At 46.8% G+C, this 12,998-nt stretch overlaps 1 protein-coding gene across 1 annotated transcript in view; it reads right to left on the bottom strand.

Moving 5' to 3' along the window:
• Positions 1–12,764, bottom strand: part of LCP2 (lymphocyte cytosolic protein 2) — a 44,142-nt gene extending 31,378 nt beyond the window's left edge. The window contains exons 1-3 of the mRNA XM_081232338.1: positions 12,552–12,764; positions 8,444–8,506; positions 3,521–3,567 (exon numbers count right to left, since the gene is read on the bottom strand). Coding sequence (XP_081088464.1) covers positions 3,521–3,567; positions 8,444–8,506; positions 12,552–12,629 — 188 coding nt within the window. The 5' untranslated portion in view covers positions 12,630–12,764. The remainder of the gene's footprint in view (positions 1–3,520; positions 3,568–8,443; positions 8,507–12,551) is intronic.
• Positions 12,765–12,998: the final 234 nt, after the last annotated feature.

Here is a 12,998-nt window from a genome sequence, read left to right as displayed (position 1 = left end):
GGCAGGTGGACTCTCAACCACTGCGCCACCAGGGAAGCCCCATCAGCAGATTTTATCACGTGTTCTATCGATTTAACCAGAGCACGCTCAGCTATACCATTGGTGTTAGGCTAGGGCCTCTAAAAGGAAGTTAACATTGCTTGATTTTAAAACCCTCCTCCATTACATTGTCCTTGATGTCTGTGGGAGAAACTATGTCCTGAGAGAGTGACTATATCTTCAGACAGAGAATGCTTCCTTGCCTGTAACCTGCCTGCTTACAAAATCTATTTAGTACTGACTTTTTAAGCATCTGGGAAGGAAATGGAGGTATTCAGAGGAGTGTAATCTTGTTTTGGTCTGCTGTACCTAAACACAATTTCTTTTCTATAACCCTTTAGGGTAATGATCCAGGGCCAACGAACCTGTGTACAAGGGAATGGAACAAATAAGCACTGGACGGCGCCAGGCAACTTATGTGGGCTGTCTCCTTCATATACACCGTTCCCTGAGAGTTCCTTCTTTTCTCGTCTATCGATGAGGAAACACAGGCTCAGTGTGTTGAAGCAACTTGGCTGAGTCCCACAGCTGGTAGGAGGCAGAGCCCGCCTTAGAACCTGGATCTCCCTTGCTCCAAAGCCCACCCTCCCCAGTCAGCAGGATAAAATAATTAGTAAACATCTGAAATTGTGCTCATTGGGATTTTGCATAAAATGGTTAGAATAGCTAACACATCTTCAGTACATATTATTTCCCCATTATTTCCTCTAACTTTCCCACTGGCCCTTTGAGATATGTTCTACTATTGTCCCCATTTTACAGATGAGGAAGCTGAGGCTCAGGGAACTCAGATGATTGTCCACAGACTCACAGCTAGTGAATGGAAAAATTTAGTCTCAAGTTGTCTGACCTCAGAGCCTGCATTTTACTCACTAAGCTCTCCTGTCTGCCTGTTCAGATCTTAAATAATATCCTTTAAAAGAATGAGCCCATGCAGTTCATGTAACCCATTCCTTCCTTTTATAGACTTGGAAACTGAGGGTGGTCTAGGACTCATCCCGGGCACAGAGCTCACAGAAGTAGAGATGGAATTGGTATTTATTATACATTTATGCCAGGGACGGTCACTATCAGAGTCACCTAATCAGGGCAGCCCAGACCTTCCCCAGATGCCTTCCCCATCACTCCCCACGTTCACCCTTCGTGTTCCGTGGGCAGACCCCATAGCTTGTCTGGGGCACACATTCAAGGACATCAGAGGGGGATTTTACTGCAGGCCGAGTTGTTTAAGTTTTCAAATAACTGAAGAAATATCCCACACCTCTACCTCACCAATGTGAGTGTTTAGAATCGTTCTTCTGCAGTAACTAGCAGTTGCTTCTCACGCCACCTCCTTCTCCTGGCTCTCAAACATACAGATGTCAGCTGAGCTCAGCCTTAAGATGAAAAAGGATCTTCCCAGTTAAAAGTGCCTGCCTCATCTCTTTTCTTCTACTGCTCTGATTAAATCCCCTCCTTCCAGCATCTTCATAGCCACAGCCTAGGAGAAGCTCCCATCTCATCGTGGGATCATAGCCGTCATCTCCTAACTGGGTTCCATGCCTCCAGCTGAGCCCTCCTCTGGATCATCTTTTACATGCCCCGGGAAGAGTCAAGATGCAGGTTTTACCTAGTGTTCTCCCTGGTGAACTCACTTCACCAAAACTCTCAGACTCCTTAGAACGGCTCAAAGCATCCTTCAGAATTGTGACCAGTCACTGTGGTCTTTTTACTTTTTACTTCCCCATGTATACGCCACAGCTGCTCTGACCTACTTGCAGTTCCAGTAAATGCACGGGTGCCAGGCCTTCGCAATATAGTCCCCGTTTCTAGAATGTCCTTTAACCATTTTTCATCTGATCACACCTAATGCATTTCAAGATCCAAGTTAAGTTCCCTTCTTCCCCAAAGTCTTTCCTAATGCCATTTCTTGATTTTAAAACTCTGTGTGAACCAAACTTAACATGGCTGCAGGCTGACTCTGGCCCACCAGCCACTAATTCTCACTCCTGTACGTTAAGGTCTCTCCTTTACATGGAACTATGGTCTTTTTCTAGAGCATCACATTTCTGTAGTTACAGAAATGTTCTACATCTGTACTCTCCAATATAGTAGTCACCACTATATCTGGCTTTTGAGCCCTTGAAATGTGGCTAGTGCCTCTGAGGAACTGAATTTTTAATTTAATTTAGATTTAAATAGCCATTTGTTGCTAGAAAAAACTCTAGAGAAGAACAAGGATTCTTCAACAATAGTTGCCCCTGGAGCTAGGTGGCACCAAAGGCAAATCCTTATTCCTTTCTTCTTCTTCACCCTTCCTGATGAGGGAAACCGGAGAGTCATATTTTCCTTATTTGAGATACTCTGGCAGTCTACCTACACATGCGACTTTTCAACCTCCTACTTCATTGACCTACTTCCCTTTTATCATTGTGAGCTCTGAGACTTTTAGAGCGAGAGAAAGGACCTCAGACGATGTCTAGAGTAGAGATCTCAAACTGATGGCCCCCAGACAAAATGTAGCCCAGAGATATGTTCACTTTGGCATTTACAATATTTGAAAATATTTGAGCAACATTTAAAAATTGAGATACATTGCATAAAACGGATATTTCTTGCTACTTTAAGTTTGAAGACTGGGCATCACTGGGTCTATGTTGACTGGAGCTGAGTAGCTGCTGCTCCTTTTGGATGGAGACTATGATTCCAATTTGCTACAGTCTCCACCACTCCCTGTTATTCGCCAATAATGAGGCTTTGTGCTGATGACCTCTTTTATCATCATAATCGTGCTACTATTTTTCTTACAGTGGAGAAATAGTTCTCCATATCCATGCTTTATTCAAAGGTGGAAAAATGATAGGGCTTTGTATTTTTCAACCTGACCCATTTCACCCATTTCTATCAGCCGTCGGCTCCTATAAGCATTTACGTGTAGGGGTCCTCCTAGAGGGACAGAAAACACATGGTACAGTAGACACACTGCAGCTTTCCGTTTTAGCACCCATGTCACACATAAGAAATGGCCCCCCTTTCCCCAGAATTCTTCTCAACACGATGCCTGTGACAGCCATTCCAAGCAGTCAGTACTGAGAGACAAAAGGAAATTCATTGCCATCCTTCATCGGGTCCAACTCTCTCATTTTACTGAGGTCCAGAAAACTTGAGCAATGACTGCGTTGGTGATGACACCATGATGAAATCTCAGATCATTGATTCTAGTGCTATTTTCAAAGGCCAACCCACCCCACTGGGAAGAGAGAAAATGAAAACGTGGTCCAGAGTCGGACTTATCTTTGGTAAGAGCAGCCAATATACCAGCTGGGCTAGACCTGTTATTTCTTTTTCTCAAGTCATCTTGTAACTTCTCTTCCCTATACCCTGTCCTTGCCTTCACCCTTCATCCTCATTTTCCTATTTCAAACCAACAGTGGTAGATAACTGACTCAGCTCCCCCTGGACTACTCCCCATTCTACCCAAGGAAAGAGGGGGTGTACTTACGGCACCCGGAGTTTAGGGAACTTCTGGATGTCATTCTCTGCCAGGTTCTGAAATGAAGACAGCAGTAGGTTACAACCCACAGGAAAGGGTTCTGGGCCTGGTGAGTGGAGTATGGTATGAAACAATAGGGAAGAGTGGGGACTGCAGCAAACTGCAGAGTACGCCCCACTCACCCATCCAAAGCGGGCAGCTTCTAGATGGTGCATAAAAGCCTGTGGGCCTGGTGTTGCCAGATCTTTTTCAAAGGGAATCCCGAAACCGGGATCTTATATGAAATGTCCTGAGTTCTAAACATTGACAAATAATTTTAACTGAAGCAAACAGCAAACACTATGAGAGCCAAATGTGTGGGGCCACACAGGACTTGTTCTGTGGGCTGAACTTGGCCATGTCATGACATCTTTCTTAGACTCTCACCCCAGACTTCAGGGCCCCTCTCAGCAGCGGTATGGAGCAGTGATGAGAAGCCAGGCTGGAGAAGGAATCTGTGCCCTTAGGACATCATCACACCCCAACTGCCTCTTTCACCAGGGTTATTAGTAGAATTCTCTAGATGTAAGGATGCAATAAAGAGGCTGTCCAGAGGGAACCAAGAGGGGGAAGGAGAAAGAAACTCATATTTGTGAAGAACTGACTTTGGGCCTCTCCTTACAGCATCTTGATTAATCCTCACATCAACCCTGTGATGTAGAAACTACCAGCATCGTTCCCATTTTAGTGAGAAAGCTGTGGCCCAGGGATGTAAGGGGATTCCAGCTTGTAGGTGACGGAGCTGGCGCTGGGACCCTGCTCTATGGTATCCATTGTCTATTTTCTTCCTGCAAGCTTCACTCTTATCATGTCCAAGCCCTTTGAGGGTCCCAGTGGCCTGTGCTGGGGGCAGGTGGTGAGAGAAGAAGGCACCTGAAAGGGAGGAGGAAGAAAAGAGGGGGGCACACTCTCCATAGAACCAATGCCGAGGCAAAGAAGGGGCCTCCATAACATTCTAATTGAGGCCAGAAGCCCAGTGGTTAGAGTGAGAGCTCTGGAGTCAGACAGCCTGGTTTGGAATCTTGGTTCCTTCCCTTAGCAGCTGTCTGATTTAGGACAGATGCTTAGTCTCTCTAAGCCTCAGTTTCCTTATCTGTATAATGGGAAGCATAATAATATTAATAGCCCCGTTTCAGGGGTTGTGAGGATTGAATGAGATGACGTATGTCCTGTGCTGGGCTCAGTGCCTGACATACATTTTGTGAGTGATAAATGGAGGTTAGGTGAGTAATTTCTGTCCCGGGGGAGGGAGCAGCTGGGGTCTGGCTGTCTCTTGGATGTTAGTGTCTTTGTTTCTACTTCTGCTCTGGGCTGGGAGCTGCCTGGCAGGTTGTTGGCTGCCTTCTGAGATGAGCTGGGCAAGCTTCCTTTTAAGCACAGGGCCTGGGGCATCTTAGCACTGTGCTTCTGGCCTCGTCTGCTCCAGCTCTTAGGAGCAGCGTCCGACCCAGCTCACATATCAGACCCTGCGGCAGGGTTGGGGAGGGAGTTTGCCAAGAGTCCTGAGACAATCAGGCTTTTGGTCAAAATTCTTAACTTCTTTTTTTTTTTTTTTGCATCACTGAGCCATGGCATCCCCTCCCTCCAAAGCCACCTCCTTCTCAGGGAGGATACCAAGACTCTTGTTCAGAATGTGGCATGATGAGTGGAGGGCTTCCTGGGAGTTGCCAGAGGGATGGATGCTGAGAACTGGGCAGTTTCTGTTCTGCTGAGTCAAGGACATAAGCTGAGGGAATTTCAGGAAGCATGTGAAGGAGAAGGTGAGCGTGTGAGCATGGCTGGAGACATAGAGGCAGAGGATATTAGGAAAGAGAAAGGCCTTTAGCAAAGTCTGGAAACTCTGGGTTACTTGTACAATGACTTGGAGTTAGACTTGTGGCCTTGCAGGAGTATGCTTATACGCTGAGTGTGTCCTCAAGAGGGACACGAGAGAAAGGAAAGCGGAGAATTGGACCCCACCTGGAGAGGCAATGTGGCAGGTGCTGCTGCTTGCCTACCCAATATCCACTTTCTTTCTCCCTTACTGATGGGACCTGGATTTTGTTCAGGGCAGTAAATGTGTCCAGTTCAAAATACTTAACACCCTAGACTCCCTTGCATACGGCCAAGGTCACGGGACTCTGTTGCAGCCAGTGAGATATAACCTGAAGTCTAACTGGATAAAGCTTTTGGGAAAATCTCCCCGAAAATAAGGGGGAATGCATTCCCCATGCACTTCTGCATTTTTTATTCTTTGCCCTTCCCCCCTTCCTCCTGCCTGGAATGCAGATGTGATGCCTGGAGATGGAGTAGCCATCTTGTAACCATTAGGACAGAAGCCACCAGCGGTTTCCATTGGCTGGGGGGGGCCTGAGTTCTTGATGACTTCCTTTAGCAGCTCACCAGCCTCGAGTGCGTAACTCTAGATTTCTTATCACTTGAGAAAGACAAGCCCCTATTTGGTTAAGCCACTGTGCTTCAGTTTCTGTTTCACGCAGCCACACACCTTTCTAACTGACACAGCTTCCAAGCACATGGCCTCCTCTTCTTCAACCTTCTGGAAGCACAGCACCCCTATCCCCTCACCAAACTTCTCAATGGAAAACAAAATGGCAGCAAAACAGATTCAAAGGGCCTGCTAGATATTACTGAAGAAAGGAGGAAGGAAGGAAGGGAGGGAGGGAGGGAGGGAGGAGGGGAGGGAGGGAGGAGGGGAGGGAGGGAGGGAGGAGGGGAGGGAGCGAGGGAGGGAATCAAAGAAAGAAAGAGGTAGGGAGGGATAGAGGGAAAAAGACTGGGGTCTTCCACTTCTGCTTCTAATAGCAGAATGGTCCTGGATATTATAAAGCTGGAAAGGGTGAGATATAACCTGAAGTCTAACATCTCATACAGATGAGATATTACAGCTCAGATCAGAGCCCAAGTTGTACCCAGAGCACCTGGGGCGGAGAGTGGTCTCAGCAGAAGCTGCCGGGTCAGGCCTGGGTTCTGCTGCCCACTCTCCTGGCTCCTCGAGCCCCTCTTTCCACTTCTTCCTGTTCACACAGTGATTAGAGCATGCAGCATATTCTCTTAGGGCCTGACAGGTCCCAGATATTGGGGCAGAGGAGGCAAAGCTCCTTAACCAAGGCAACAACCCTGTCCTAACAGGCCTGAAGCTCACAAGGGGCGCACTGGGGGGACTCCCAGAGCTGGGAGGGACTGTCACCCGCTACCACCCAGTCCAATGTGCTCTGTTAACAGAGGAGGGAACAAGGAGAAGCTCAAGGAGGGCAAGTGCTTATTCAAGGTGACCCAGGGCATCAGGACCACAACTGGGACCATCCTCAAGAAAGATGTCTTACTCTCTTTCGACTCAGCCCTGAGAAGTCTCTGTTCTCAGTGCTGAAGGCATCAGAAGGAAATACTCAGATTTAGCAGGAATTTTCAAGAAGAAGAACAACAAAACTCCCAGAACTCTATTGGCTCAAAGCTCAGTATAAAGAAATAACATTGTTAAAAACTTATGCATGGTTAGATTAAATTAAATGTGTGCTTTAGTCCAATTACTAGGTGTGTGACTTAGAATAAGTCACATCACACCTCTCTACATGTTTCTTCAATTGCAACTGAGGTGGTTGGAGCCTTCCTGAAGATAACTTCCTGCTATAAAACAAGCTTCTGGGAGGCAGAAAACACATCTTAATCATCTCTATATTCCCAGGACATGGCATGGTCTGGTATGTAAAAGGAGCTCAGGAACATGCTTGTCAAGTGAATGACTGAATGATTTAGGTGGGACAGTGAATAAACATGTCTTACATGGCACATGAAAACAAAACTCAGACCAAAAGGGGCACAGGTTTGGTCTCGGCATGAGACTTAAGAACTGACCAGAAAGGAACATATGACTATGGGTGGTAGTGAGCTCACCATCACTGAAGGAATTCAAGAAGCTCCTGGTGACAGAGATGCAATACAGGAAATGGATTGGTGTGCTGGGTGGAAAATTAGAACATGCGCCCTCTCTGGCCCCTTCCAACCCTGAAGTCTCATGGTCAGTTCCCTCCCAGCTGCTGACTAGGTCTTACAAGGAAACACAGCTTAACTTGCCCCCCGACTCCAAATCCAATTTGGGAGCATCTACCCCATGAGACCTTTGAAGTCTTTTTCCTACTTCTTTTTTAAATGATGAAGGAACATGACCAGAAGGGATAGATTGGTGCAGTCAGGGTCTCTCTTACCCATTGGCAAAGGTGTCATTTTAGGGGAAATGCTCAGACCACCGCCCCAGCCACTACCCAGTGTCTTTAACTCCACCAATTAGAGCTGCATCCCTTTCTATGTAATGGCTTAGTCCTTAATACACAGCTGCATCTTAGTCTTACACTTGAAGCTTTTCGCAATATAATGGAGTGGAGAAAGCCATGCCACATGTGTGTTTAATTGGCACAAAACCAACTATGTGAATTTAGTAGAGAAAGAGGGACATATTGAAATAAGGAGGGTGATTCTACCCTTTATTCTAGTCAGTGAGTATGTACCCCAGAGTGAGAAATAGAAAAAGAGAATCTTCTATTCTCCCATACGATCTTTTTTCCCCTTGGCCTTCTCAAAGTATGAGTGGTATTTGAATAGATTTTCAAGAGGTGTGTGTGTGTTAACTATAATTGGATTCCTCCTTATACCTTGACTTTAGAATGTACCTTGGTATGAGTGAAAAATCTGGGAGGTATCCTAAATAGAAGGATCCTGAGAGGTGATGAGAGAGGCGTTCATACAAAACTGAAGAAGGCCACGGGCTGTGTGGCCATCCTGAAGACAGGCATTGCCCCTGGGCATCCCCAGGGACAGGGTAGCCCAGTTGGCCCTGCAGCCATTGATTAAAGTACAGGACTGCTTTGGTCTCAATGTGTCGGACTAGCCAGCGCTCACCAAAAACCGCAGCCCGTCGATGTGGTATGTCTTCACAGTCTTCTCACAGTCCTTGTAGTTCAGCTGAAAAAGAGGAGGGGAGGTGCTGTCAGTGAGGGCAGGTTCCCATCCCTTGCCTGCCCCAGAAGCTTAGCAATTTGTGGTACTTGTGGCTAGCCAGGTCCCCCCGTCCCTTCCCCTGTCTAACAGAGGGGCCCCACCCCTACCTCAGCCCTGCTTTCACTAACTAACCCCTTGGGACGCTCTGAAATGCAGAAATTGCCTGTCTAAGGCCTTGGGGCCAACCCCTAAGGGTTGTGGCACAGAAAGAGCGCCTTCAGAGCTTCAGAGGGCTGGCCATACGCTTCTCTGGCAAGCAGAAAAGAGCTGAAAGAAGAAAATATAAATAGCATCCATCACCTCGCTACCCAAAGACAACCTCGGTGAAAATGGCGGGGTCTTTCCTTCAGTGGTTTTTCCTAAGCATCTTTCTAAACATAATTGAGGTTATCATTCGTATGCAATCTTGTTATCTTGACTTTTCCTCCTGAAAAATATAGGCACTGCCTCATGTTATTACAAACTGATTTTGAAGATTATTTGAGTTTGCTCCCTATTGCTGACCATTTAAGTTGTTTCCCAAACTGCTGCTCCAATAATAATAGAAACTTCTAGCAATTACTGAACACTTGTTATATGGCAGGCACTGTTCTAAGTATTTAAACCAATTTTAAGTCATTTAAGCCTTACATTTTTCAAATGGAGAGTCAAAGGCACAAAGGGTCAAGTAATTCGTATAAGGTTCCATGGGTAGGCAGGTGATAGAGGTGACAACGGGGCTTCAGGGTAAGGAATGTTCTCTTTTCGTTAATAACAGTAAAACTTACATACAGTAAGTGAACAGATTTAAGTGCAGCTTAACATACCAGATCAAAAAACATCAGGGATATTCTTTTACATACAGTTTTTTCTTCTATGTTATGTAGTTGAAGTTAGATTCTCAAAATAGAATTATAGAATCAACAGGAATGATCATTTTTAGGGCCTGGTTGCTTTCCTAGAATCACATCAATTGACAATTGAAGCAGGTGTCTGTTTCACCTCGCCCTCAACAACATAAGCATTTCTACCTGAAATATCTCTAAATTTGATGTTTCTAGATAGAGTATTTAAGGTAAAATATTTGTCCTTGAGAATTCTAGCTTCTCCTCTCAAGTATGGGTCTCACAGTTTGTGACAGCCTTCTTTGGGGGCAAACTTAAAATCATGACCTTTTCTTATGGCCAACAAATCTAAAGAATGAGAGCAATTGCTGTTACCTCATGGCCTGACAGGGTAGGATGAATATTAGAAAGCTCAGAAAAAGCGATTTAGCAGTCATATAGAAAGCAAGCAGTCTCTGCAGGGCCCCAAACACCCCTTTTATGCATATGCCATGTGGTGACATGGTCCTTGGAATTTTCAACTGCCTTTAATTCATCATTTTAACTGTCCTCTTTATCAGCTGAATCTCTGATTTTGCAGAGTGCTGACTTGGACTCTAGACAGACAGTCCTGCAGACTGGGGCCTGCCTGGGAGTTTGATTCTGAGCCAGTAATGTCCAGGTCGGAGGGTGAGACTCTGTTCTTTTAGCATATACTTAGACGATTCTTATGAGTGCCCAGCTTTGGTTGGCGCTGGTCTAGAGCAGGTACCTGGTGTTGCAGATGGGACCACTGAGGCCCAGAGAGGAGAAGGGACTGGCCTAAGGTCACACAGTGAGTTGGGGACACAGCTAGGATTAGAATTTATGCCTCTGAGCCAGAGTCTTCTCCACTGCATGGCCCAGGGATGCCTTCTTGCCAAGTCAAAAGGAATTGGAGGAGTTAAAGAAATAGAAAACATGACCTCAGTCCTCAGGGTCTTACATTCCAGACAGAGGATGAGCTGCACGTATTTGAGACAGAAAGACACAAAGGCCCACTGCTCTGCATGGAGTCCCCAGCTAGGGTCTAGTGAATAGAGCAGGAGAAAGGGAAGACTGAGCATGAATTGGCCCCCTGTCTCTGCTGGAGGCCTCACACACGTATTTCCTTTATTTCTCCCAGCAATCCCATGAGGTTAGTCACCGTTACTATCTCTGGTTTACTGACAAGGAAGCCGAGGCACAGAGGTGAAGGAAAAAAAGGAGGGTCACCCAGCTAGCAGGTGGCAGAGCCAGGATTCAAACCAAGGTGTGTCTGACTCCAGAGCTGGCTGGGGAAGTGCCTCCAAGGGGGACCTGGCCCCAGTGCTTCATTAGAAATTACACCTGCTAATAGGACTTTTGCTGGCTAAGATCCATCCCCAAATGACTCTGCGGTCAGTCCTCTGTGTTTTCTCTCTGGGGGAATTGAGATGCTCAGGTTTGAGGGATGTCTACCTGGGTCTGTGTGTTCCTGGATCCCAGGTGCCCCTCAGTCTCCTCGTTCCTGCTTTCAGTCCCTTCATGCTGGGAAGGGAAAGCTGTCCAGGTTCTGTGGACTTGACCTGGAGTCTGGGCTCTCCAAGAAGAAAATTCTCCCTTCCTCCAACTCAGGCAGAGAGCCGTCCTCCTGAATCATCCCTGACCTATAGTCCAGCTCTCTCTACTAAAGGGAACTTTACCCTTGGATTCTGCAGCTGCTGTACTATTTGTGTAATTCTCCTTCCCACATTGGAGATGGGGCCTATCTGTGCCTCTCAGCCCATCCCCAGGTATGCCTTGTTAATTCTCAATTCTTTTCTCCTTTCTTTATTGAGGTAATATGCTGCTTTATAGCATCTTAGCAAATTTCACTTGTGGCCCTAATTTAGTTGGTCTACATTTAAGAAAAGTATTTAGAAACCTCTTTCAAAAGTCAGTTACCTCAATGATCTTTGCGCCCACCGTGCTGAAACCTAAGTTTATTATGACCTTTTCAGGAGGGAAAAATAAGAGAAAAGAGATGTACAGAAAGCAGAAAATAACAGGATCTGTGGGCTGTGCCTCTATCATGCCACACCCAATTCAACATTTTCACATTTTTCTTAGGGAAGAACAGTTGTGACAGGAAATACCTTGGTACCATATGGACCCCAAGTTAGACTAGGTGTCCCTGGGAGCCTACTCCACCCCAGGAAAAACAAGAAGTTGACTTAGATAACCTCTAAGGTCTTAACCTAAAATCTTATGCTTGTGATAATCTGGAGTAACAACTGAATCTGATGCCAGCCTCCAGAGGTGGGAGTGTTAGAAGCTCAATTGTCCTTCACAAGACATTTTATCCCTTGGACAGGGATAGAGGGTCCCTGAGTCATGTGACTTGGGATCTGCCCAAGCAGACATGTGACCTGTGGTCCCACCAGCAGATGAACAAACACAGGGATCCTTGAGCACCTTCAAGGCTGAAAGGCAGGACAGCAACACTCAGCTCTGCCACAGCTCGGCCCCTGACCCTTCCTGGCCAACCTTCTCCTCTTCAGGGGCCTCAGTTTCGCCAGCTATAGTCTGAGGCTCATGTCAGTTTCCCAGCCTGCCTCATAAGACCCTCATAAAGCTCCAGTGACACTCTGTCCAGGTAAGGGCTTGAACAGCCCTCTTTCAAGGTCATGAGCAATGACTTGCCCTGACGCCATCTCCAGCATCATTCATCACAGCCTCCAACCTTTCCTTTATTCTCTCCTACCCCCAGGACTCCATGTCTCCCCTTTCTAACAAGTAGCCTTGATCTCACTAGTTGTTACAGCAGTTCTGAGTCTCAGAGCAAGGACTTTGAAACCAGACAGGTGTGACTAGAATCCCATCTCTGTCACATGTAGTCCCTGGGGCTTTGGGCCAGTTAGCCTCCTTGAGCTTATGTTGCAGCTGAGCCGGGAGGACAGCAATCTTGGAGAGGGTTAGATGGGACTGTGCTTGAAGAACACAAACTCGAGCCCTGGCACATAGTAGATATTTGTCCCTTTGAGGGCCTCCCATCTCCCCAGAACGCATTGCCGGAGCACTCAGTGGTGCTCACTCAACTGGCGAGGTTGCACGGGGTTGCAAGTTCCACTGCTATCTTTCACACCTCTCATGTTTCACATATTCTGCCCGGACTCCATGTTCAAGCCTCTGCCCAGCCCTACCACCCACAAAACAGCAAGGCTCACCTTCTTGAAATAGTCTGCAAGCATGTCAGGGTCCCAGGCCAGGACCTCAGAGCGAAAGGGCACGTTTCTGAATGCCATGGTTGCTCTCCTCGGATGAAGCTCACAAACTGAGCATGGGTGTTGCACCCATGGACAGAGAACCCCAAATCCAGAGCGTGGGGGTGCCTTCAGCTCTTCCAACTCCCAGGTACCCTCTAGAAAAGCTCTGCTGGAGCCGATGTCCTTTCTGCTATAGCCAGATCCCAGAAAGCAACAGCTTCCTCTGTGAACAAATATGGTCTCTTCTCAGAAAACGACTCAGCAAGTTTCCTTTACCACTTCCTCTACTGGGCTCTAAATAAGTAAACAAGGAAGCCCAGCTCTGGGGGCTTGAGAGGCAGAGAGAGCTACAGGCTGGTACTTCCCCACTGGCCCCATCTATCCCAGCCCAGTGGGAGGGGTGATGAA

Source organism: Mesoplodon bidens (genome assembly GCF_964165515.1).
Source record: "Mesoplodon bidens genome assembly, chromosome: 4".
Taxonomy (NCBI): Eukaryota; Metazoa; Chordata; class Mammalia; order Artiodactyla; family Ziphiidae; genus Mesoplodon; species Mesoplodon bidens.
Note: the sequence above shows the minus strand (reverse complement) of the source record. Positions and strands in the feature narration are given on the sequence as shown.